The 27690-nt window shown below is 28.3% G+C and overlaps 2 protein-coding genes and 1 long non-coding RNA gene across 6 annotated transcripts; 1 reads left to right on the forward strand and 2 right to left on the reverse strand.

Annotated features, from left to right (window-relative positions):
• The first annotated feature begins 165 nt into the window (after positions 1–165).
• LOC149891192 (uncharacterized) lies at positions 166–1942 on the forward strand. Its single transcript, XR_016451069.1, has 2 exons — positions 166–597; positions 713–1942. It is a non-coding gene; the product is annotated as an uncharacterized LOC149891192 (long non-coding RNA).
• A 2132-nt stretch (positions 1943–4074) lies between these two features.
• Positions 4075–7435, reverse strand: LOC145180589 (galactosylceramide sulfotransferase-like). Of its 3 annotated transcripts, XM_090081002.1 has the most exons (4): positions 6954–7072; positions 6572–6646; positions 5367–5505; positions 4075–5253 (listed from the first exon to the last, which is right to left on the reverse strand). In XM_090081002.1, exons 3-4 carry the CDS (start codon positions 5450–5452, stop codon positions 4167–4169), a joined length of 1173 nt encoding a protein of 390 aa, XP_089937128.1. In that variant the 5' UTR covers positions 5453–5505; positions 6572–6646; positions 6954–7072; the 3' UTR covers positions 4075–4166. The 3 variants fall into 3 exon arrangements, with proteins under 3 accessions (XP_089937128.1, XP_089937126.1, XP_089937127.1); XM_090081000.1 differs by lacking the exons at positions 6572–6646; positions 6954–7072 and adding an exon at positions 7238–7435; XM_090081001.1 differs by lacking the exon at positions 6572–6646 and having other exon boundaries at positions 6954–7097.
• A 46-nt stretch (positions 7436–7481) lies between these two features.
• On the reverse strand, positions 7482–26575 carry LOC145202582 (chromatin assembly factor 1 subunit B-like). Of its 2 annotated transcripts, none has more exons than XM_090080999.1 (16): positions 26321–26575; positions 17061–17184; positions 16512–16623; positions 15382–15408; positions 12832–12940; positions 12022–12125; positions 11841–11937; positions 11631–11715; positions 11445–11547; positions 11164–11233; positions 10703–10828; positions 9526–9651; positions 9074–9285; positions 8465–8653; positions 7874–8371; positions 7482–7774 (listed from the first exon to the last, which is right to left on the reverse strand). In XM_090080999.1, exons 2-16 carry the CDS (start codon positions 17172–17174, stop codon positions 7617–7619), a joined length of 2130 nt encoding a protein of 709 aa, XP_089937125.1. In that variant the 5' UTR covers positions 17175–17184; positions 26321–26575; the 3' UTR covers positions 7482–7616. The 2 variants fall into 2 exon arrangements, with proteins under 2 accessions (XP_089937125.1, XP_089937124.1); XM_090080998.1 differs by lacking the exon at positions 26321–26575 and adding an exon at positions 18010–18366.
• Positions 26576–27690: the final 1115 nt, after the last annotated feature.

The following is a 27690-nucleotide window of genomic DNA, read 5'->3' on the forward strand; positions in this document are numbered from 1 at the left end:
ATATATACACATACATACATACATGCATGCATGCATGCATGCATACATACATACATACATACATACATACATACATACATACATACATACATACATACATACATACATACATACATACATACATACATACATACATACATACATACATACATACATACATACATACATACATACATACATACATACATACATACATACATACATACATACATACATACATACATACATACATACATACATACATACATACATACATACATACATACATACATACATACATACATACATACATACATACATACATAATTTTATATGTACATGTATATAAAAATAACTGCTATTTATTATAACCGCCGACATAAATATCAATATCAACGAGGCAAAAGCGAATTAAAAAGATCAATCTCTTTGAAATATACGCAAGGTTAGTTCTTAGCAGCCGAGATTAGTAGAGGATTTTAGGTATTTCAAAAATAATCATTCGTAAAATTTGACTTCGGATTCGTTTTTTTCGTAAACGGTGATAAAGCGTTCGGAATTGATTGGTTGAAGCTAGCAATTACAACCAAATAGACGTCGGTCGGAGGTCTTTGAAAGGTATATATATATTTATTGTTTAGAGCATTTTGAAATGGATTATGAATTAAATCCATATATGTTTATTTTAAAAGAACAGTATAATCCAATACGCAAAATGACCTTATTTATTTAGTTGTTATATAAACCGCCATGGTGTTTAATTGGAGATTGTAATGAAAGAAAGTCGTCAATAATTCTTATGTACGAGAAAAAAGCGAAACGAAAAACCAGTTTGCAAGAAAAAAACTCGGATGAACAGGAATTGAAGTGAAACCGCGTTTTTTTATTATTCGATCACCGCGTTGTTATATTAATCGATCTCCAAAATCATGAAGATTTGAGTTAACATCATTTTTGACATTTTTACTGTTATTCGGTCGTATGTTTAAAATAATGATTTTCTATGATTTTTTTTTCCTCCCATTATTATCCTTTAAATAGAATTGCCTTGTAAGTACCCCATTTGATAATGTATGTTTAAAAAATGTTGCATTGGAACCAAGTTCATTGATTGGTTAAGACTAAGAAGAGTACATTCGTTTAGAGTTTTCTATATTTAGATAGCTTTCGAAATAATGTAACTTTATTACTTTCTGTCATGTCAATTCTTGTTTCAATAACAACTACCATATTTATAATCTTTTCAGATTATGAAATATAGTTCACATATTGAAAAGATTATATTGAAAATATAAACGAGTATTTTCACTTGTGTATAAAATCAGGTGGCTATTTGTCTTGGTTTGCTTGCCAATGTCTCAAGTTAATTTAGTTCTGAAATAAATACGTCATTTTTATCTTTAACATAAATCCCAAATGAAGTATACCGTAAAGCAATTTCAATGGTATTTTTTAAATCTAATACGTAGTAAAATTTTGGCGAACGTTTGTTACCTGTAAATTCTGAACGCTTTTCATCGTTCTGGTTACACGAAATTTTTTAATACTTAACTGTTATTAAAATGTTAATTTTAATAACAATTGGGTAGCGATATATCTTTTTTTTTTTAATTTAATTTTTATCTTTTTTATACACTTTTGAAAACTTCTTCAGCTCGCTTCATTTATGAAATAATGCTTTAACTAAATAACTAATTTTGATTTTATTGACTTCAGAGGTGGTGAGGGAATCGCAGAGTATTGAAAGTTAAAGGAGGTTTGGGCACAATAGATTTTACACTTACTCTGCCTTGCCGTGAATGATAGTAAAAATAATACTTAAAAAAAAAAGACAAGAAAAAAAAACTTTTATGGTGCTTATGCCTAACGGCAATTATCAGTCACGATAAATCAAAAAAATGAAAGGGGTTAACAAACAGAGGTTGGTGGTGTACTGAGTTCCGACAACATAAAAAAGAAGAAATATTTAACCATAAAAAATGTTAACTAATATTAAACAAAAAGATAATAAACCCTTTAGGTTTATTTATAAGACAACTTAATGTCTATACAGTATACAAGAAGCACCTTCTGACAAAGGGTTTTCTAACAACTGCAACAAATTTCTCAACAGCATTTAGCCAAAGCAAAAATGATTGGAAATGTGGTTCACGAGCTAATTATCAGTAGATCTGATGGCGCATTCATCCTTGACATCATTCCTCTGTTTAGTTGCATCTTCTCCTGGGTGTTGTCAACCATTTGCTTAAAGCACTCCTGAGCATCTGGTCTGATACTGAAATGTGGCTTTATCCCTCAAAAAGTCTATACCATGGAGGTCATTTCGAAGGAAATAAATATCGAAAATTACTCAAAAATGTTGATTGTCTTCAACTGCTAGCAGAATCTAGATCACCTTTTCAAGTTTTTGGAATCATTGATGCTCTGAGGAAATTAATTCACTTTTGAAAAGCTGTTTTGGTTCAGTGTTGGAAGCAGACTACTATGAAAAAATTGACTACTTTAAAGCATCCTTCCTTACCCTTTCAAATGCCAGTGTCACTCTCAATATCCGTACTGTGTTTCTTTGAATCAAATATAGAAAAAAGGTAGTTTGTTCATTATTCATTGAATAGGAAGTTTTTTCTATGTAGCCAGATTTGAATATTTAAAGATAAAATAAAAATGTGAAGAAAATCATTGTTTTACAAACAGCAATAAATATCTGAAAAAACAATTTTTCGTCATTTTCTAATAACAACTAAAGTATGATATGTAGATGAAAATAGAAAACTAAACCTTTAGGCTGTTAGGATAAGTAAATGTAAAGCTTATATATCAAACATTACTTCGTGAGGTCCCATTCAAATATATCAGTTTTTTTCGGTTTTTCTTTGCTTTTGGTCATTTTTTATGAAGATCAACTAATTGGTACAAATAAAGTAATTTTTGAACATAAATTTACCCGTTTTAATCTAAAGCTAAGTTACCCTTTTTTTGACCATTTTAAGTGGTTTTAAATGGTTTTATCTCCATAGATTTTCTGTTACTCATGTAATTGAAAAACAACATTAACAAAAGTTATTCCCCAGTCCCTATAGAGCTAACATTGGCTGGTCAACAGACTTTATAATAGTGCTGTCACAAAAAATGATTTGAAGCGAAAGTGCCAAAATTTGAAATTTTTGAACCCTTTAAGAAACCGCAAAAGAATTTTGCTTGAAATTTAGTACTGTACACATAGATGCATACTTGTGGGTTACAATCCACCAATTTTCATTGAAGTGCTTATTATTTTAGGAACTTTATGACAGTTTATTAAAAACTCCGGGTTATTTTGGGTATTTTTTCTAAGGAATTTGTCTCTTATGATCGTATAAAAATATATCATATGATATAAAAACGTTTGGCACAAAAAGATAAATAATTATTTGTTTTTGTTGTGGTTTATAAAAAACAAAAAGAGAATTGTTTTGGATTTGGTTGAGAAATAGATAGATGAAATAATCTAAAGTATATGGAGTTTTGCTACATATAATGAGATAACTTCCTGGATTCACTTTCGAATCAAGGAAGTTATCTCATTGTCATCTCAGCCATCAATATAACCGTTTCACTATTACGTGAACAAAATGGTGAGTAATTGACAAGAACGTATGGGTCAGTTTTTGATGAATTCCGACAACGGATTCTCAACATGTAGTTGAAATGGTAAATATGAAAATTAAACTTTTAGATTCATAAAATGAAGGACTTTTAACTAACGTTTTTTCAAATTTAAAAATAATGATTTCGGTGTTTAAATAGTTGATTGAGAATATTTTCTAAACTATTTGACCAGGCATTTGTGCAAGTTGAATGAGTATAAATTATTTTTATTTTTGAATAATTTCGATTTTCTGTTTTAATTCAATGTTCTAGCTTTTTTGGGAAGTATAAGGTCAATCTGCATTCCTGATACGGGACTTTTTTTAAGAGAAAATCCTCCAGCATTAACTATTTTGAGGATGGAATTCTCCGACTCGTTCACGCTTAACTACTTTGAATGGGTAAGGGGGTTATTTCAATCTTGATGGTTATTGTTAAAAAATTCTTTAAGCAATTTTCAATAAATTATTTTAGTTAGATTTTTAGGCTGGTATGCCTAAAGACTTTTTCAGGTAATAAAAAATACAGTTTTTAAATTTTATTGCTACAAACATATTCAACTAGCAATTGTTAAAAGCATTAGGGTTGAATTTTACATTTGCATAATAATATTGTGGGTACTTTTGCTCAAAATATCTAAGGTATTCAACTTCGTTTCTTAATAATTTATTGCAAAAACACTCTGGATGCTGAAGAAAGATGGACGGAGGCTCTTCTCTTAGTTCGTCGAGATATTTGATAATTTCTCTTTTCTTTTCAACAGATTTATCGGTTAAGTGGGTTGTTTGACAGAACTCTGAAACTAATTTATTTAGTGTCTGGTATTTTAGTAGGTTTTCAGCAAACTTTTCCTGGTTGTAAGAGCTTTTAATGGAAAGAAATTTTTCCTTAAAAAACTCATAAAGTTTGACATCTAAATAGTTCAAAGATCTTATCATCCTTGTCGTATTAGAATTAGGGACAATGGTTTTATACTTTGCATCATTGCCAATCATTTTCTTCGTATAAACAATATCCATATAGTTCCAGCATAACAGGTCTTTCAACATAATCGCTGCTTCGTCAAAGTATTCTGCTATCATCACAAATTCTATAGATTTGTCTAGATACTGTAAAAAATCATCAAACGTATTATTCTCTCTTCTCTTTTCAAATCTTGGATAATTCAAATCAAAAGTTTGGCTATTGTGTAATAGAAAATGTAAAGATCCTATTCTCCGAAAATAACCATAATACTTTCTTGGATTCTCAATAAACTTTTGGACAGGATCAGGAAATTTCTCCAGCTGAAAAGTTTTTGTAAAATTACCATAAAAAAACCCTGAATAAAACTGAGAAACCGGATCACGTAAAATAGTTACAATTTTAAAGGGTCTTTTCATAACTTTAAAGAATTCATTTCTATGGTAAACAGCATGGTTGCATAATATATTAGCATATTTCTTTTTTAATCTAGAAAAATCGACCGATTCCTTTCTGAACGTATTTGGCCAGCGGAACATGTTGCCTGATACTGGTAAGGCGATAGATAAGTTGTTTATGTCTGCAAATCTGTTAAGTATGCTTGTTACGGTACTGCTCGCAGTTTTATGCGTTTTCAGAAACAAAATGTTATGTTGCTTTTCATTACAGTTCACATTATGAAAGCTACAAAGAGAAGATAAAAAAAATAAAGGCCAGATAAAAAAAAGTAGAGTTCTTGTCGCGCTTACTCTTTTTTAAAAATCTTGAAGGGTATTGTAAATTAATGTTTTAGCTACCTTGGAGGATCTGGTAAAGGATATTCGTCTGGATTTTCAATCCGTTCTTTTTTTATTTCTTCGTCTCTTCGGCGAACATCTCTCATTTCAATCCAATCCTTTATCCATAAAAAAAATTGCGTGGCAAAGAGCAGTAGAACTAAAAAAAAAAAAGAAAACAACTAAAGACATAAGATAAACGAGATTTCCAAAATAATTTAAACAAAAGTATTCAAACTTCATCTGTGTTTGTTACTTGCTATTTAAAATTTGTTTTATGATATGAAAACACGATCATTTAAAGCTGATCCCTTTTAGAGTCAAATTCGGAAAATATGGCTCGATAATTCAATTTTAATAATTACTGAAGTTGATTATCTTTTATCAAAAATATACTAAACATTTATTGTATTATAAACAAGATCGTTTTAGACTAACGTCTATAAATAATTGTTTTTAAGATGGTAGAACACACTACTTAAAAATCTTTTTTTTCTTTTTCATCAACTTTTATACGGAATATATTCAGGAACTCAAATCTGAATACAAGTTTTTGTTTTGTTTCCAATTTTAAAGATTTTACTCTGAATTATACATTTAATCAGAATTGTGAATCTGTGCAGCAGCCTTTTTTTTTTTCAGCTAATTTCTTTTAAGTAAGAACTCTAAAACAAAATATTTCTTGTCAAATTATACATTTAATCAGAATTGTGATTCTGTGCAGCAGCCTTTTTTTTTTCAGCTAATTTCTTTTAAGTAAGAACTCTAAAACAAAATATTTCTTGTCAAATTATACATTTAATCAGAATTGTGAATCTGTGCAGCAGCCTTTTTTAATCGGCTAATTTCTTTTAAGTAAGAACTCTAAAACAAAATATTTCTTGTCAAACGTTGAGACAAAATTCCTTCACCTTAATGTGATAAATGTGTGGTAGATAATTAAGTCAGTTACAGAAAGAAATTAGGCTGTTGCAGCTAAATAACAAAGGAAAACTTTCATAAAATAACTTTGTGTTTTGTTAATTCAACCAATAGTTGTTTTAGATCAAAATAATGCTGCTTATGTATTTTAATAGCTTAAAACATGTATGCTCTTAAAACGGTGTTTTACTAACATGGATTAAAACAATCTTTTCTTTAATAATCAATCTTGTTCTGACTGGTCAGCCACGTTGTTTCCAACGCTTTAAACACTAGGAAACACACTTGCACATATGATTACTTACAGATTTTTTAGTCGAAAACAACTCTTCATAATCCTAACAATTAATTTTCAAAAATTCCGTGCAATGCGTTTCCACCTATAAAATAAAAACTTGACTTGACCATTTGATAAATCAGAGACCCAGGTTAATTCTAATCAACACTCAAATTATATTTGAAAAGAAATTTGTAGGCCAGTGTAAAGACATTTTATCCATTTCTTCAAAATTTATAAAGTTTGTAGGCAAATTCATTAAAAAGCAGCACAAAAAATTACGGAAACTCCGATTGTTAAATAATCTTGAAATTTTTTCTCTTTGATCAACTTAAAATTTATTACATTAAAATTAAATTGGTGTTGAAATTAATAATACAAATTTATAAGAGATAAAATTCTAGTCTTACCTACTCTAACAAACCTTTGAAATGAACAAAGCATCCCAGAAAGATACGTAAAAGTAAATGTGGTATGAAGAGCAGTATTAAGTACTGACTTGTGAAAAAAAAACCGATGTAAATTGAACTTCGCCTTTGATTTATTAATTATAAACAGGTTTTATACGATTAGACTCAATAAGCCTTTTTTGAGAATGAATCGATAGGTATCGAATGAAAAGAACAGAATATCAATAATATATTAGAACTCGTTAAAGAAGAAAAAAATGCATAAATTAGCATAACAAATGCACCTTCTAGGATCTTGACCTTGTCGTGGAGAAGAAGAAGCAGCACATTTTGCAGATAATAAAACGCGTTTTTTCCCATAATGTAAATAAAGATTTTAATATGTTCTGGGTATCATCTGTCATCTATTCTAAGTAGGGCACATTTAAAGGAACAAACTTATTAGAAATATGCAAAATACAAGTAAAATTCTCTGCTTATGAGTTTTGGGGTAAGCAAGGATTAAAATTTAAAAAAGACTTTTAAATCTGATGCAGTAAAAGCACTCTCTTTGCTTGCTTAACAAATAAATTATGCGATTAACAATTTAAGCTACAAACACATGCACGGACGTAAAAAAACAACAAAAAATACAAAAAAGCAGCAACGGATGATGGATATTAATTAATCCAATACTATCACATCATACTCTTTCGTACTCTCAGTATCAGCCATTATTGTTTTTTCTGTCATTTGTTTTTCCGCTTGTTCAGTGAAACCATTGTTTATTTTAAAATCCTGCGAATATTGTTCAGCGTTTGTTACGAGCTTTTCATCTGTAACTACAGTTTAAATAATAAACATTAAAAACCGCGAGAAATTTGTTATATTTTTAAATCATGGCACATAAGCTGAGGTTTAAGACATGATAAGAAACTTACCAGTACTACACGTATTTAGAGAGGAATTCTTTGAGCAGTCGAATATTTTAGTAGTCCCTGAGTTACATGTAATCATGTTTAAACTACTATCTAAATTATCGTTTTTAGGAATATTTTCTGCAGGATTTGGAGCGTTAAAAGTGCATATTGTTGTAACCTTAACACGTTTTGGACGTTTCGGTGAAAGTGCAGGCGATAAAAGCAAAACAGCTTGATTTTTTTTAGGAGATTGTTCTGGTTCTGTTGGTGTGAATGTTTGTAATGTAGTTACATTTACACGTTTCGGAGGTTTGCTGTTAATCCGGGTTGTTTGAAGTGGTATAATTTCAGTGCGACTTGACGCAACTCTGATTTGTTTCGAATCATTGCAAGTGTCTGGTTTATTCATAATGCTATTTGTCTCCAGAGTTGTTGATGCAGTGGAAATTTCTGCCAGTGCATTGTTTAACGATGAGGGTTCAAATTTCTCGCTTTCAAACAGACCATTTTCAGACAAACCTAGCGTAAAAAAAAAGTCATTTTTTAGGTATTCAAGGAAACTAAACTTCGGAAATCAGATCACATGATGAAATTTTAAAAAAATATTAGTACATTTCTCTGGCAATGCAGTTACAACGTCATCCACCAATATAATATCTTCCTCGGTCGTATTTGCAGGGCTTTCTTTTGATTTCTCGTCAGAAATATTTATACGTTTGCGCTTTTTAATAGGAGTAATAAATAACTTATCTATAGTTGTTTGGCTACGATCGATTTTTATTTTCTCTTTCAAATCTTTTTCTGAAAACAAAGTTAACAATCAAAAGTAAGAATATGCAAAAAGAACTTTCTCACTCCAGTTAAAAAAGTAAAGCGAGAATTTAAATTTAGGCGAAAATGATTTTAAAAACATTTATGCATCCAAAAGACACAACAAAATCCTAAATTATCGTGCAGAAAAAACATCTTCCGTTTGAATCGACGAAACATGTATAAATTGTTGCAAAACAATAAATTAAACTTAAAAATTTATACCAATTGTAAATTTATATCTAGCTATTTAGAATATTCAATCGTACACAGAATTTTCAAACTGAATAAAAAGAATAATCATCTTCATAAAAATGTAAATAATAGTTAAAAAAACTTTAATCATAAGTTGAAAAAAAATATTTAAAAATTTAAAATTTGCCATCAAAAAGCAATAACTAAAAATCATACTATCAAAGACTTCTGGAATTTTCTTATCAATTCTTACACCATCAGCTTGTTTCTCTTTTTTTTCCTGGTTAGCTTTTCTTATTTTTGCTTGATTCATTTGATATTCAATAGGATCATATTTAATAGGTATCCCAAGCTCTTCTTCTTCAAACTTAATAAAAGAACAATAGCCATCCAAGGAAGAAACCACTAATAGTTTACCATCAGAAGACCTAACACAAATAATAAGAAGGTTATACCATTTTTCAATGTAGCTTTCAAAAAGACTATAAATTTTTTTTTGTTTCAGTCTTGGTAAATTATTTTCCATTAAGAAAGTAATGTTTTCAAGATAAGAAAATTATAACAACATTATATTGAAACTTTATCGTATTTTGAATTCTAGTGATTGTCATAGTTTAAACAAAAAAATCTTTTTATCCATAGATTTTAGGCATCAAGTAAATATATACCAAGCAAGGTCTGTAAGAGAAGCGTAATGCATGTTAGCACAATAGCCAATAGGGTAATCATGCTGAGTGTCATATAATGTAACAGAATCTAAACTTGCTACTGCAAACACCATGCGATAAGGCAGCCTAAATTAATAGTAATACAATATGTAATATATATGTATTTACAATGATGATGCATATAACCTTTTTTCAGATAATCAAAATGGTACAAATACTAAACTGTCAAACACAAAAATAAGTCAAAATCAGGTCAGAAAAGCATAAAATCATGTTGAAGTCAGCTCAAGTAAGTCCAAACAGTTCATACTAAAGAACAAATTCGAAATGAAGTATAGAATTTAAACATTAGTTTTGAAAACATGAACAGACATTGAGATTTAAACTTTTTTCTAATGGCTTTCAATTATCTTTCTACAAATAAAAGGAATAATTTTAAATCACGATTAAACTCATGGAGCAAAAAAAATTTTTTTTTTTTAATATTTATATTCAAAAACATATTTTGACTTTTATGCAGAATTGATTTACAAATATGACATTTAGACATTTAGTTTTGAATTTTTTAAAATCAAAATAATTGCTATCAATTAAGGTAACAATTTTGTCAGTTTTGCCAGAAAATAGAAATGCACGAGGTAGTGAGGTTTTGCAAGAGGTAACCTGGTAAAATATCGTTAAACTGGAAACAAATTCTTTTAGTGCTTGGTAAGTAATGCACCACTAAAGTATTCTAAACATAGGTATTAATCAATCAGTTGAAACTGAACTTTTTAACACTGGAGAATGTTGCAAGGTAACATTAAGAAAAAACATTTTGCATAAATGCCCAACAGGTTTTAACTTCACAAAGAGTTACAAATAAAAAAAAAAAGCTTAATAGTTCAGGTGCGGTAAGGTAATAATGATCATATGTAATTATCAAAATGCGCTAAATATAAAAAATTCTTGTCAACAAAGAATTGTAAAAAATTTTTTTACCCAAAAACTTGTTTTGCAAAAACTGGATAAATAAGTATATTTTTTAGTAAGTTAGGCCTTATGATTGTAAATATGGAAAAACTTTTTCAGAAAAAACCCCATAAAAACTTTAATACCTTAAACATTCCAGCCATAAGTCATTTCAGCTAAACAGCTTAATCATTTTGTATTAACACATGAATTGCATAATTCTAACCTTAAAAATTCATCTTTTTCGCTTGCTGGATTAATATTTTCTTTTTCTCTAATCAACTCATAAACAACTGGTGAACATTTTACAGCCAAAGTGGCTTTTTTTGGTCCAGGAAGATGTCGTATAGGTCTAAAATATATATATAAAAAAAAATAGGATTATATTGAGTTCAAAATTTTTTCACCCTTTACAAACTCCGTAAGAACAGATATGTTAAAAACAATCTGATCACAGATTGATAATTACATTTGTTCAAGATTTTAACACTCACTTTTAGTTAACCATTAAAATTTTCTTAAAATTTTATAGATACAAAAGTTATATATGCAACAGATACAACAAATATTCACATATGTAATTTTAACTTTAACAATCTTTAAAAAGTTTAGGAATAATATCTGATAAAGCTATTTTGGAAAATAGAGGTGATGAAAAAGTTATGAAAACAATTTGTAATAATATACTTGCTATAACAACCACGTGCAAAAACATATGTAGTTTTTCTAGGCTTTTCATCCCCATCATACAAACCAGCTAAAATATATAAATATATATACAAAGGCTATTAGTATGTAAAAACATTTGAGCATGGAATTTGTAGTCTTATATGTTAATTTTTGAAATATATGAAAATATGAAATATGAAAAATGAAAATGAAAATAGATCTAAATAAAATATTAAAGATCCCAAAATTGATTGAGTATCTGATTTTTTAACAAAATACAATATTAAACACAATTCAACCTGGAAGAAACAAGAATGAACCATCTATAGAGTATGAGCATCTTCGAAAAAATGACTGCATTGTTTCATCCATAAACATTCGAGAATATTTGCACTTTACAAGCTGAATATAAAAATATTGATGATGTAAATTAATAAACATAATGCATAAAAAAAGTATAAAACTTTTGAAATTAAATACTATACTTGGCCATCTTTGAGATAGGATGTATTATTTTTACTTATGCTATATATACATTTAGGATTAGCAGCAGTGTATATGCGGCATGTTCTAAAAAAATATATACATTTTTTATAAAAAATATGAATTCCTAAAATAACTTATTGATAAACTGTTTTCTATTTTAGAAAAACCAAAAGAAAAAAATTCTTTCAAATACTCATTAAAACAGTCACCTATCACTGGAATGAGTGGCTAAGTAATATCCCTGAGGATCCCAACAAACACCTTGAACATAGTGTTTGTGGTCTGTTAGAATCTTTAGACTTTGACCTGTAAAATAAAAGGAGATATCTATAGAAACTTTCTTCAACTATCTTACTGTGGCTAACAGCAAAACATTTATAATCTACATACCTTTAATTGCATCCCATATAATTGCACTATTATCCACAGACCCAGTTATTAGCTGTGAACTATCTGGAGACCATGCTAAGTCATAAATATCTTCAACATGGCCTCTAGTTAAAAGAAATGTACATAAATTTTACCAAGGTCAAAATAAGAATTGGTTGTCGGAAATAAGGGATTCATCCGGGGCACAAAATATCAAACACATTCAGCAGTTTTCTAGAAAAAGTTTTTTTTTTTTTAAATAAAATGAAGAACTTTACATTTCCAAAATCAAAATGTATTATGTGATAATATTAATTATTCCAGTAGGTCACAAATCCACCCTAAATAGAATGAACACCTTTTTTTATCTGGAAACAATGCTAATAAACTAAAATTTTACTAATATTGTATCAAAATATGCCCCCTGAAATATAACTAACCTCATCTACAAAATAGGAATAACTGTTATAGCAAAAAACAAATTAAAAATCTTCATAACTTATTATTTTAAGGATGTTAGACATATTTTGGTGACTAAATAAAAAAAAAAAAGAAAATCAACAATGAAAATTACTTTGCAGCTAGTAAACTAGTTTATGCAAAGAGATTGGCTAATTTTTTTCATTTTCTCTCATTTTTAATCCATTTTTGACACGAGATACATAAGGTGTCTCATATGACATTACATTGACTGAATAGTAAAAAAAAATATTCCTTATTTTGATTCCTTATGAACTCATAAGAGATCAAGACTAACTAAAAACATTTTTTTTTTAAAAAAAAGAATTCAAAAGCTGCATGTTTTCAAAATGCATCTTACATATAACTGACCTCAACATTTTATGAACATTCCATAATTCTTTATCTTCAACTTCTTCTTTACCAAACGACAAAGATGGTTTTTCATTGGCATTAAGTTTCCAAAGTATTATTGCTCCATCTTTAAAAAAACAAAAAACATTTGATGAAAAATTTCATAAAATTCTCCGCAAAGAGTCTTTTTGAATGAAGAGCTTAAAGGTTAATAAAAAAAAAAAATTCAATCTAAAACATCTATTGTCTAGTAAATTCCATGAAGTAATTTTTAACACATTTATAAGCACTTTCCCCTGTAAAATTGATCAGGGACTATTCAGGAATATTTGGGGATTTTTTTTTTTAAAAAAAATTCATTAAAATAAGCCATTAAAACTGCTGATCAAACTTTTTTTAAATAAGAATTCATTTTCATTTATTATATTAAAAAAATTAGTTTCATAGTTATATTCTTACAAATATGAATATTACTTGTAATGTACTGACAAAAATGTACTTTCATAAATATATATTTTCTTAAATGAAGAAATTTGCTCAACTTTTCTAAAATTAAAAAAATATATATACTTCATTAAATGATTTTAAACAATAATCAATCTCAGAAGGAGTGTTTTAACCCCTTACCTCCCTGAATACACCCCTAAAAGTGATTCATTTAAGAGCACCATTTAATATTAAATTTTTCTTTGTTCAATTACATTTATTTGTAGAAGTTACATTTTACAGTTTTATTCACAACTCCTATTGAACTGGCAGTGGTTTTGGCTGATTTGTAGTCCTCATCAGGCAGCCAAGAATCAACATCTTTATCAAGAAAATCTGCAGGAATGCCAGTGATGCTAAAGAATCTGAGTCTATTCTCTTTGACAAAACCATCCAGTTGCTTGGAATGGATTACTCCCATCTCAAATGTTATTCTTTTTTTTAAAGGTTTTGTTTAGAGCTACAACTAATTGATGCTTTGCATCCACAGAAACACGATCATCAAAGAATGTAAATACCACAAGCTCCTCCAACAGAATTGTTTTCCTTGTATTTCTTGATGTCTTTCAAAAAGTCGAGATCAATTTGAGGTGCATAGAGTGCTTGATATTAAAAAATTGTCAAAGCATGGGCTTTGACATATAGCATGACAGCACAACACAAAATATCTCTGCAAGGTATTCTACCCAAGAAAATTATTGATAACTCCATAAGTTCTTGATAGTCATTTCATGGCTGAAATTGTTTAACTTGTTGCTTTGGAAATGCAATTATCTATGTTGCAACTCTAGAAACTGCAGTGATTAAATCTAACATCAGATTTTAATGTCATAGTTTGATCAGGCTATGAACTTCCAGTTATTGTCTAGATTTTTTTGTGTGCAATTAAAGTGTTATTTGATAAATATTTGGCAAATAACACTTTAATTACACAAAAAAATCTAGACTCTAACTTACTTTATCAAAAGTGTCCTCTCAGATTTACTATGTGACGTTCAACTCCAAAAACTAACAGTAAGCATTTTGCACATAAAATTTAAGTAACAGCTGATTTTAACACTGAATGCTTGCAAAATGGCTGTCTTATGCATTATGGGAGTCTTGACAATTATATCAAAAACCTTTGAAAAAAAACTCAATTTTTTCAATCATAAATAACAAACTTTTTTTTTAATGAATAGTAACAAGTAATAAACATATTCTATATCAGTCTTTTATGATAAATCAAGTTTTCTGAAATCTGTTAAAATAGAACTCTTTGTGTATTTAAAACAGCAAAGCTTTGGGTAAAACAAGTTTATTTTCAAACATAAATTTGTTTTTTAAAACTTGTTATAGCAATTCTGCACAATGTCTTGAAGGGTTGAAACAATAATATGAGGTATGCAAGGTACTGCAAATTCTATTTCTGTAACTTTAAAGAAATGTATGTCTATTTTAAGTTTGGTTTAATTTAAATGACTGCAAAATAAAACTAGTCTCAAATAAAACTAGTCTTTGCTAACAAACCCAAATTGTTTTGAATCTGTTAGCAAAGACTAGTTTTATTTGAGTATTAAAAAATTAAAGAAAAAATGTTTGAATGAAAACATAAAGAAATTAAATATAAATTGAGAAAGAATAATAAAAAAAATTTTAAACTTTAAAAGTATATTTGTTTATTTTCATACATTAGTTTCACATATTGCTTTATACAGATATACAATACTGTTATTAAAATCATGTTTTATAAATTAAAAGACATTCAAAAAATTATTCATTTTCAAAGAGGATGACTTTTTTCAAAAAGTCAAACATTTTCAAAAAATTCCCCCGTTTTGAAAATGAAGCTTTGAAAAAGCTAAACTTTTTTCAAAAAACAACCTTAAAACTAAAACTTTTTAAATCAAATTTAGAGTTTTAAGAAAGTCTGACTTTTTGAAAGTCAAAACTATTCAAAAAATAAATAGGTTCCAAAACAATTCCAATTCTGACAATACCAAAGACCACAAAGATAGTATAATCTATACCAGAATATACAAACATCAAAAATGTAACATTAATTTAGTAAAAAATTTCTTTTATGAGCAATTTTAAACATACCATCTCCTGCAGAAGCCAGCAACAATCCTAAAATGATAATAAAAGAATTTTTACATTCTGTTTCAGAATTTTCCTATTCATCAAAAAAGGAATTTTTTTTACATAAGATTCACTGTATGTGTCTAAAAACTCCTAAAACTTAAATAACACAAATTTTTTCCAAATTTTCTTAATCATTAAGATTTGTTGTTTTTTTATAAAAGGATTATTTTGATAACGTAACTTGTACAAAGTTTTTTACATAAGTAATTAACACAAAGGCTCATATTTAGATCTAATTTTTACAACAGTTATGAGTATTTTTTTTTTTTTTTAAGAATAAATAATTTAAAAAAAAAACCTTAACTATTTCAAAGGCTATCAAATATATTTACTGATCATTTTTTAAGTATTACTTTTTTCTGCAAGAGTAAAGAAACAATCATTAAAAGAAAAATTATATATATAATTAAACTATAAATTTATCTTTAGCATTGTTTTTCAACCACCTGACAGTTTAAGTTTTTAAAGAATAAAATTCATAATCACACTTGTGTTATAATAAATCTACCTTACCTAAATATAGCTTATACAATGATTAATTTCATCACATTTTGCATTAATGTAAAATTTTTGGTTTGACACATTGATAGATGATAAGGTTTTTGATTTTATTGCTGCTAAAGAATCTTCACCTCATGTGACAGCTGGACTTGCATATGCAACTGGAGGATACTCTCTTCTAATTACTATAGGCAATATTACCAGCTATTGTTATTAACAAAAACATCCTCACTCTTACTTTCCAAATATTTTAAAAAAATGTAAAACAACTGCATTTATGAAACACTTCCACAAATTGGTAGTGTACATCAAATTTACTTTTCCAGCTTTTAAGTCAATCACATCCATGATACCAAAAATATAGTGAATCCTTTTATTGGTACCTTTTCAAATTAAATTAATTCAAGCAAACAATTTTTATAAACCTTTCAGGAGATCTTTACTGTATCATGCATGTTAACTTTTTAAAGATATTTGCTATGCATGTTAACCTTTTTTAAGAATGTTGACCAACTTTTTCTGTATTATTTTAGAAAATAAATGACCCATTATCATAAATAGTTTAAATACTTTGTAAAAGATCATACCATTAGGGGAAAATCTTACAACATTCACAGGTTTAACATGCCGATCAAGATTTGCAAGAAATTCCACACCAATGCTTCTATCACCATCATTTTGTTCTTTAATTAGCCAAATCTAAAAAAATGAAAAATATAAATAACTCATATTTTTTATTATGTACAAAAAAAATTATTAGATAAAGCATCGTGCTTTGAAAACCCAAAATCGTTTTCAGGCTTCATTAGATGTCAACAAAAGTACAATAATTTAGTAAAAGCCTTCCCTCTGATGATTCCTATTAAACAACAAAACTACTCTTGATGATAAAAAAAAAAAGAAAATTTTTATAGATGTTGTGGCAATTTTCAGATAGAAGTTATTATAGTGATTTTCAGATAGAAATCTGATTTTTTCACATATGAATTTAACAAAATTCAGTCTTAAACTATAACCTTCTAAAAATTATACAATGCAAACTTTACTGAAAAAATTGCCTAATATATGAAAATTAAAATAAAATGGTTTTTAAGTTAAATTTCTTCACTTAAAAACAATTGAAAAAAACATCTTACCTTTATTGTAAAATCAGCACCAGAACTAGCAAGCTTACGTGTATTAGGACAAAAATCAACACTAAAAATTGGTTCTTTTTGATGCCATGAAATTTCTGGAGTGTATAATCTCATATTCTGTTTTCTATGAAAAATTAAGTATTAACAATAATAATAATAATAATAATAATAATAATAATAATAATAATAATAATAATAATAATAATAATAATAATAATAATAATAATAATAATAATAGTAATAATAATAATAACAATAATAATAATAATAATAATAATAATAATAATAATAATAATAATAATAATAATAATAATAATAATAATAATAATTAACAGAAATAACATAAAATTTGAAATTAAATGCCAAAAATAACTGATTTCTAATTATGGAAGAAACTCTTCATTTAGTCAAATATAGACTTAATAAGTGAGACTATTACTGGCTTATTAGACTAAATAGAACATACTCTAATAATTTTTGAGAGAAATAAGATTTTGACAAATTACTTTTTTTTTTAAATTATACACTGTAAAAAAGATAGGGTAAGATGCTAAAACTAAAAACAAAAATTGGGTGTACTGACAAAACAAATATGTGTTCTGATTAACATTTCTTTAATTGGTCAACTTTAATTGGTGCTTGTTTGAAATCTTTATTAATGGGAGATTTCTTTTAAAATAGTTTTTTTAGCCAAAGTATTTCTGAAAGAAAAAATCATGAAATCTATGAAAAATATGAAATCACACAACTGAAAAAATAAAGACCTGTTCGATTTAAATTAGAAATTGTGAACTAAATTACAAAGAAGGATAACTATTATTTTAACAGACTCTTGATAAAGAACAATATGATCATATTTAATTAGGACGTTGAGTAAAAAAAGTTAAACATTTGTTTAAAAAATATTGTTTACAGCTAAGTGTATATGAGCATTGGGAAAGCAACCCACCTGTATGCACTTTCAGGGTTCTTCGGTTAATAAAAGGTATAGCTATGTGTGTATAGCCCAAATAAAGCTTATAGCTGACTCTTCAAAATAAAAGTCAAATTAATTTAAATAAGTTCATGATACTTTATTTGTATAATTTACTAATATTGCAAAAATGAAATGTGGTTGATCTGCATGCAATCTGTGTTTATTTTATAAATTATTTTCCCGCGCGATGATCCTCAAGAAAAAGAAACTTCAAATCCATCCAGAGTTGATGTCTCCCGGCGGCAAAGTAACATTCTTCCGAAAGACAAATTTTTTAGGGAGGCAGAAGCACTTGCGGACGCCTCTCAAAGATTTTTTTTTCAGCAGAATGTTCTGGATCCACCTCCGGTGGCTTTCGAGTTCCTAATGGCGGCCGCCGCCAGTATTTTTTTTTTTTAAGGTAGAACTTTTTTGACATTTTCCACTTCCTACCCTTGCCAAGCAGGAGAAGGAAGTCACTGGCGGCCGCTTTAGAAGATATTTTGAGAGCAAGATAATTCTTGTTGCTAGAAGAAATGAAGAAAAAGGGCTAACTTATCGTTAAAAAAAAATCTAATCTTTAAAGTTGCATGTTAATTTAAAAACGTTTGTTTTTAACTTTACGAGAAATTTAAAGATTAATTAGGTGTAAATATTGAAAACTCTGACATTACAATTTTAAATAAATATGAATTTGTGAAGAGTGGTTTTTTTTCTAAACCTATGAAAATAGGCGGAAAAACCATTTTTGACAAAAATTAATAAAAAGTAATTGAATCCTTTTGATGGAAACAAAGTTTAAATTTTTGAGCAAATCGCTCATCTGCGAAATTAAAATTGTCATGTTTCGAAAAATACCATTAAATTCTTAATTTTAATCGTTAGATTTTGTTAAAAATTCTTGAAAAATTCAATATCATTAAATATTCATTAAAATTTTTAGAAATAAGAAAATTAATTTTGCTACCGACTAGAAATAGAAATAAAAATGGAAAGCGCGCTTTTGATCCAAAAAAATATACCAATATTTTATTTGTTTAAGTTTCTGGTGTAATATAAGATTTTTATTACCACTTTTTTTTTTATACTCCCCAGTAAAAATCTCATTCAACTTGTAAAGTCATCATGACAGGGGCGTGTACAGGAATTTTCTTGGGTAAGTCGCAATTTTAACCCCTCCCCAAAAATGTTCAGTTTTAGCATCCCCCCTTCCTCATTGACAAACACATATATGAGGTAAGACGGCTTAGCAATCGCCCAATATTTTATCACACATGATGCTAACGATTATCAAGCATCATCGCTTCGCACGCTATCTATTTTAGAAGAAAATGATGATAACCATAGTCAGCACCAACGCTTAACAATTACACACGACCTATTCTTATATCAAAAAAATATTACTTGTTTTATAGACAAACATCCAAATATTATATTTGGATGTTTGACTTTAAAACAAGTAATATTTTTTTCCAATCTTTCTTTCCAATGGACTAACTCCGATTAACATTTTGTTTGGAGAGTTATTTGAACTTGAGAGTTGGTCGACATTTTAAGCGAATAATTAAACTGTCTAAAATTTATGTTTAAGAAGTGTTTAATAAATACATACCAAACAGGGTGTATGTACTGAGGGAAGTCCGAATTTAATTTTTAATGTTTAAAACCCTTTCTTTCTTTTTATATTGTTCAAAATGCAAGTAATTAAAAAGATACACAGCTTTGTATAAAATAATTGGGGATGTCCATTGATATATTTTAATATATGCTTGTTGTTAATTGTAGTCTTCTCCTCCTGATGATAAATATCAATAGAATTTGACTAAAACTTTACTCAGGGTGTAATTAGAAAGGGACGTCCGGAATTTGTTCTCTAAGAAATAATTACTTTTATTTTTTTTAAATAAATAAAAGAAAATATTTAAAAAATGAAGTACTCTATAACTTAATAAAAAAAGGTATGTCCATTCAAGTTTCTTATTAATTTATTTAAGTCAAAACCCAGTGGGCATCGACGTCATTCTCACGTCGGTTCGATGTTAGTTTTAGGTTAGCGACGTCGCCAACGTAAAGTCAACATCGCGACAACGTGAGAATGACGTCGAAAATTAACATCGAGTTGAGATGTTAAATCAACGTCAAAACGACGTAAAACTAGTGGTTTTATCCAACGTTGATTTTTAATTTGAATAAGACATCGCACAGACGTCGTCACAGATGCCCACTGGGAAATTAAAACAACCTCCGTTTAAGTACATAAATCTTTTTTTTTTTAATAAACTTTAGACCGTTCTCGATTTGACAAGCACTATAATAAAATACTGAAATGTAAATCTAATTGTTAGCCCGGATTAATAACTTCTTACCATCCGTTCGAACAATTAACCTTGTATACTTTGCTTAATTATTGCTTTAGTTTGCTATAATCATTCGCTCTGTTTCCTTCTATTTACCGACGCATCATATTTATTCAGCAAAATATTGAAGCTGTGAATATATATATATATATATATATATATATATATATATATATATATATATATATATATATATATATATATATATATATATATATATACATATTTTGGGTATGTCCAGCGACGTAGCAGACATCCCCTGGACACACCCCTGCATGAGGTTTTTACTCCGAACGTAAAAATGTATTTTGCGGGCAACGTATTTTGCAATCACGTTGTATTTTATCGATACTTTTAATTGTTTTAAAGTTTGTGGTTTCTTGAAAAGTAATAAATAAGCGATTCCATTTAATATAGGAGAAAGGTGCCAATGATGGCATACTTAACTTTAACGTTGCTCTGAGTCATTACCTGAAAACTTAAAAAAAATTTTTGACACGAGTGTATTCCTTCTAGCATGCAGAATAATAATGAACCTCAGAAATTTTACTATTTGGCTTTTTTATAAGTTTATACCATTAAAAAAAAATACAAGTATGCCATCATAGGCAACTAACTGCTCCTATAATGGCACACTTTAAAGAAATCAGACAAACATGAATTTTTTTCTGTTTTTTATTAATGGAAACACAACTTATCAAAAAAACAAAATTAAAAATAAATATTTGGTCTATAAGCATAGTTCACATATAAATTTTTTTCTACTTCTCTTTATGCCTGCACATAAACAATGACACCAAGATCTGCATTTTTGACAACAAACCCATGGTTCTTTAGAGCAAGACAGCAAATAAAGTTCATAACAATACAAAAATGCTGTATCAGATTCGAAATTCATTTTATAATTACTTCCTTTAATCTCCTCACTGCAGTATTTTTCTTCAAGTCGTCTTTCTTTTTGTTTTTCTAACAAATTTTTCCTTTTATTTGTTATCTTTTTCTTTTGCCTCATCTTTTAATTCTCGAATATCCGGTGTGGTATTCAGAGGTCCAGTTTTCCCACGTTTTCTTCACCTTTTAAATTCGATTTTAAGGGTTGCTAAAGGCACCGGACACAACTTTTGTATACTAGATCTTATCCTTTGGTTGAAACAGAAGATCCAATCCATATGGAAGCTTCTGATGGGGAGATCTCATTTCCAAATGTATTGGTTTCTCAAACTCTTGTATTTCATCTTTGTTCTTAACCTGATTACCTTTTTATGCGCATTAAAATTTATTTCAGGCATTTTTTTCAGTTCATTTTTCAGACTTTCCTATGATGGCAACTCCTCGGTATGCCATCATAGGAAAGAGTCACCATATTTATTAAAACAAACTGTGTCTACCTTATTCTATACATAGCATTAAAATAAGTATTCTAATAAATGTACAAAGCCTGCAGATGAAATGCATGAAAAATTTTACTTCTGTATGATATATAATAAAATCGTTATCCTAAATATATGAGGGCATACTGAACTTGCCGACGTTTATATTTTTTAAAAAGACAAAATATATCCAAAGGACAGCTATTAGGAAAAGGTGGTGATAAATCAAGTTCTAAAGAAAAACAAAACCATTTGTAATTGAAAATAATGAGTTGTATCTATGGGTCACATTCTGAGCGATTTCGATCGCGTTTGATCGCGAATTCCTAGTTTCGTTGAAATTGGAATTTAGTCGATACATCTTGAGAAACTAAAATTTGGTGAAAAAAAGCAATACTTAACACGAAATTCTTATTTTTAAGTTTCTTTTTTAGTATTGTTTAAAACTTAAAATTTCTTTTCTTTAAGTTTCGTAGTTTTATATATTAAATAGATAAATTTCGATTCTAACAGAATTCGGAATTTGCGATCAAACGCGATCATACTTGGCCGGAACGCAGACCCCTAGTTGTATCACCAGGGTAAATCTGCCAATCAAGTAAACAGTTTATATATTTAAAGTTGTTTGTGCTATTTATATTTAAATTAGGTTAATCTACTGGTACAATTTGATCATTTACTTCTGGCAGTTGAGTGGTAGCAATCCCAACCTGCTTTATGTTAACTTTTGGAATTGATATGATTTGTAATAATGATTTCACTTGATGATTCTTGTTTCTTGCTTTTTGAAAGTTATCGCACTCTGAAAAATAGGTGTAATGTCCTTTACCATTCTATACCAAAAAAATAAATTTTGAATATGTTCCGTTGTTTAATTAATGCCTATGTGGCTAGATAATGTATTCGCCTCATTAGAAATATCATTACCACCATTCAAAAACTTAATTATGTGGTGTTGCTCTTCTTCAATCCATATAAATTTTATCTAAAAAATAGTTTTAAAAAAAGATTCATTTAAAATTTTTAATTTTTTTCATTAAAAAACACAGCCCAAATTAAACTTGTTTGGCACACTTATAAAAGTGCCACATTAAAAAACCTAATACAAATATAAGTAGTTTAAACAACCATAAATATATAAACTGTTTAACTTATCGTCAGATTTAATCAGATGATGAAACGGTTAAAAGTATTGGGAAATTTCTTGGTAGCAAAGTACGATTAGAGGTGGTAACCGATTAACGATTAATCGATTAATCGATTAAAAAAACTTTTCGAAATTAAACGTTAATCGATTAATTTCCAAACGATTAATCTAATAATTTTAAAAATCGTTTCAATCGTTTTAATTTTTAAAGCCGCTTTAAAAATCAAAAAAGTTTGGCTTTTTTTGACAACAAACTTTTACCTCGTACCGCTGTGAAATGTGAACAAATAATATACAGTAAAATCTCTCTAATTTGAATCTCCATAATTCCGAAACCTCCGTAACTCGATTAAATGTAAAGTCACCGTAAAATGCGATTAAGAAGAGTCAATATTCTATAATTCGAAAATCTCTCTAATTCAAACTTTTATTTTTCCCTGTAAAATTTGAATTACAGAGATTATACAGTATTTTCAGTGCGGTAGTACAAATAGCCTGGTCGAAAGAATACGGATTGAATCTGACCATTGATATCTTCGGATGTATCACTGATGGTGCTTCAATTATGAAGAAATTGGGACGAGAAATGGGGGTTATTCACCAACTTTGCCATTGCCAGGGGATTTATCTTGCAGTTTGTGATATTCTTTATAAGAAAAAAAGTTCAGTAATGGAAACAACTCAAGAAGAACTAATCAATGATGAGGATTATGAAAATGAAGAAGCTGAATCTGATCCTGATGTTGTTAATGACAATGAAGAATGCTGGAATGAAGAAAATAATAGTTTTGTTGATGAGGGAACCCAGTTTAATGAGGACTATGGTATTCTTATATCAAAGGTTCATAAATAAGTCAAGATGTTTAGAAAATCACCACTTAAAAATGATATTCTTCAAAACATTTGTAAAGTCGATTTAGGAAAAGAGCTTAAGCTTATTCTGATACTAAAACAGGATGGAATTATCAAATCAGTATGTTAAAACGATTCTTGGAATTAAAAAGTGCTATCGGAAAAGCTCTTGTGGATATATCCAGAACTGATTTGATTTTAAAAGAAGAAGAAATAAAATAGATCTCTGATATTGTTCAGGCCCTTCATATTGTAGATCTATATGTTATAGCATTGGGAAATAGAGGCTGTAATCTGATAAAATCTGAAAAAATTATTTTGTTTTTAATCTTAAAGAGCAAAATACTAATAAAGGTCAAAACTTATTTACTATTGTCTCTGAGAGATTAATACTCTAAAGAAGAAATTGTAATATTGTTGGTTTACTTTGCCATTTAGATAATCCGGGTGACTATCAGTCAGATTAAAAATCACCAGGTAATCTTTTAAAGTACCCAAACAAAAATGATATTGTTAAAAAAGCAAGAGAAATGTATGTGCGCTTGCTTCTACGTGAGGATAAACAAAGGAATAGTGAATTAGAAGTAGCATCTGAGTTTAAATCCACTTCTAATATGGAGCCAACGAGGAAAAAACTAAAGCTGAAGAACAAGCAGAAATTCTATCACCTACAATTTCATCAATAGGAAGAGCTAAAGGACTAACTTTTAGCTCATCCCCTCAAGAAATTTTGATGTGTATTAAACGTGAAATGTCAGTATTTGAAATCACTGGAAAAAGACCATGTGCTTTATAAAAGACTTACAACGCCATGCCAAGCCTTCTATAGAAGATGGGAGAAGTTTTAGTGCTGCTTGTTTGTTTATTACTAAGTAACGAACTAGTTTAAATGGTAACACTAATAATAACTTATGTTTTTTAAGATTATATCTGACGAAAAAAAAGAAATAAAACCTTGATGAGTAGCAATATACTTTTTGAAACTCGTAAAAATTTTTAACAATTAATCGAAAATTAATCGATTAGTTTAGCTAAAAATAATCGTTAATCGATTAATTCAAAATACCGATTAATTTACCACCCCTAAGTACGATTTTACATGGGAGGTAAAAATCTCAAAATGACAGTAAAAAGATAAAATAGCAGTAAAATTTAATGAGATTTTTACTAGGGAGTAAAAAAACGTGGGAGTAAAGTTTATTTTTGAAAGCACTGTATATAAGTAATTCTCTTTTAGTACTGTACATATGCTATACTGAATTAATAATTTTTTTCCATAGCAGTGTATGTACACTTATTGAAGGACATAAACCACTGTTTGAGCGAAAGCATTTTGTATTTGTATTTAAAATACATTTTGAAAAATGTATTTTGTATGTATTTTAAAATACTTTTTTGGCAAAGTATTTTGTATTGTATTTGAAATGCTTTTCAAAAATATTTTCCCCAAGTCTGTACAGCAGTATTGTAAAGTCTGTACACCAGTATGATAAAGTCTGTACACCGGTATGATAAAACCTGTACACCGATATGATAAAGTCTGTACACAGATATGATAAAGTCTGTACACCGGTATGATAAAGTCTTAATGGTGTTAAAACTTAAAAGTTAGCTTTTTTTGAAAATGGTCTCTTGAGATTTTCGTAGCTCGAATTTTGTACTGATTCGAGTAATAAGCAATAGTATTTTGTTGTTGTTTTTTTATCAAATTAATCTTTTTTCTGAGAACTTGATTAAGATGATTTAAACTTTATGTAGAATGCAAAACACACGAGCTAAGGAATATTTTTTGACTAAAAAACGTGTGGCGCGTATTGAAGTCAATGAAAATATTCTTGAATAATTACACATTTAAAGCGTGATGGATTGAAAAGATCTTTACTATATTTATCAAGTTGTTTTCGCACCTAAACTTTCTCAGTTCCAAGTTGAATGAGATTTTAGTAGCTTTGCAATGGTCTACAATTTGAAAATTCGACTTTTGGATAAAACATTAAACTCGATATTTGAAGACAAAATTTGGATTTGCTCTAAAAGTAAAGTTCTCTTAATAAACGTTAATCGTTATTTTATTTTTTTTAGAAAACAATCTTTGCTTTTACAAGTTTTAAAGCAAAAAAGAAAAAAAACTAAAAGAAAAAAGAAAGTTTTGTGTTCGCTCACTAAAATGAAAACTCATCAGAAAATATAGTGGGATCGTGAAAAGGTTTTAGAGTAGGTTGTCTGTATTGTGAGGGCGGCTTTTTTATTAAATAAATAATAATTTATTTATTTTGTTAGTGGTGTTATGTTGTATGAGGTTAAGGATTAAGGAGATTTGGGTCTAGGATTATGTGGAAGGGTGTATGGAGGTTGGGATCGAGGTTGATGGTTTGGGATTACTTGGTTAGGAAAGGGCAAGTTCTGGGGATATTTTGGTTAAGATTCGGCAAGGTTTAATCGTTAAAGGATTAATGTTGTGTTTACCATCCTCAGTATATTCTATTATACAATATGGCTTAATAAAAGTTCAATTAGTGTGTAATTGTTAGCACTCTTTTATTAATTACGTTTATAAAATACAAATAATACTCTCTTACTTTACTTGTAGGGTACAATACTACTTCTTCTGATTATCAAAAATTTCTTCTTCTTTCTTTTTTTGTTCACTAATAAAACTTCTTGTTTATCCACATATTTTTCAATTACAAAAATTTTCTCTCTTTAAAATTCTTCTTAAAAAAACTTTCTTAAAAAAATTTCTTTTTTACTTCTTGTTAAAACTCCGTCTTCCTCTCTTTCTGTTCTTCTCCTTTATATTTATATGGCAGGCTGATGAATTTCGTGTTTATGTCTTTTCCCACTTGTTTTTAACTTTTCTTCTTTTCGGTTTATCATTTATTTATATGGCAGGTTGAATAAGTCTCCGTGTGTACGTCTTTTCTCAGTTGTTATTTTTAACTTAATTCTTTTCGCTTTATCATTTACTTATATGAAGAGTAAAAAAAGCCAATTTATCTTTTAATGAATTCTCGACACATTACAACTTATTAGAAATACATTCAGTACATACAAAATAAAGTTTTAATGCAATAGTAAACCAATAAAATGGGGTTATATAAAAAAGTTAATAGCATATTGAAAAAAAGGAAAGCCTGCATTAAGCATTAACAATTACTGGAAAACCCAAATTGGTTTCAAAAAGTTGAAAGTCAAGTTGGCAACTTAAAGGATTTTGAAGACTGACTTTCCCTAAAATATTTCCTTTAAATTGCTGAACAATTTATTACTTTTTATTAATAGCATTTTTTAATATCATAAATAGCAGAAATTTGTTAGCTGTTTAATGCAAGTTTACAACTATAAAATAAAAATACTATTTTCAAAAAAATAACACAACCAATTGAGTATTTAATGTCACTTAAATGTACTAAAAATAGAGAACCTTTGTATTTAAGTCATAGCAAAACAAGCTTGAGATGGTTAAAAGCCTGAAATCTTATATGGCAATATGGAACGATGATGTTAAAAATGGTCCCTGTGGTTTGAGGTAACATTCAGCCTATAAATCATCCCCGAACAATTTGGAAAATATTTTTCAGCTCTATTAGGAGCCATGGCGGGTGTAACAAGTTTCTCACAGGAAAAAAAATTTCAAGCTTCTTACTAAAAATTATTGATGCACACACGTGTTTCAGGTTCTTCCTAATAATATAATTGAAAAATATAATTGAAATTAGCCAATTACAATAAACATTCAATTGCAATGAATATCAATAACTTTAGCAAAGAGCTACTAAAAACAAATAAAATGAAACCAATTGATCATCAACTAATTGAAGAGTATGAATATGGTATAAATGATTTAAGCTACTCAAGAAAGTTACTGTTATGTATCTGATGTTGTAGAGTACATTGCTGGATTTGCTATAAAAAAAAATTCTTAAAATATGAAATTTGTTTGGCCTCA

Source organism: Hydra viridissima, unplaced genomic scaffold (assembly GCF_058129835.1).
Source record: "Hydra viridissima isolate aposymbiotic clone 2 unplaced genomic scaffold, HvirCarnegie_v1 scaffold_3, whole genome shotgun sequence".
NCBI classification, from domain to species: Eukaryota; Metazoa; Cnidaria; class Hydrozoa; order Anthoathecata; family Hydridae; genus Hydra; species Hydra viridissima.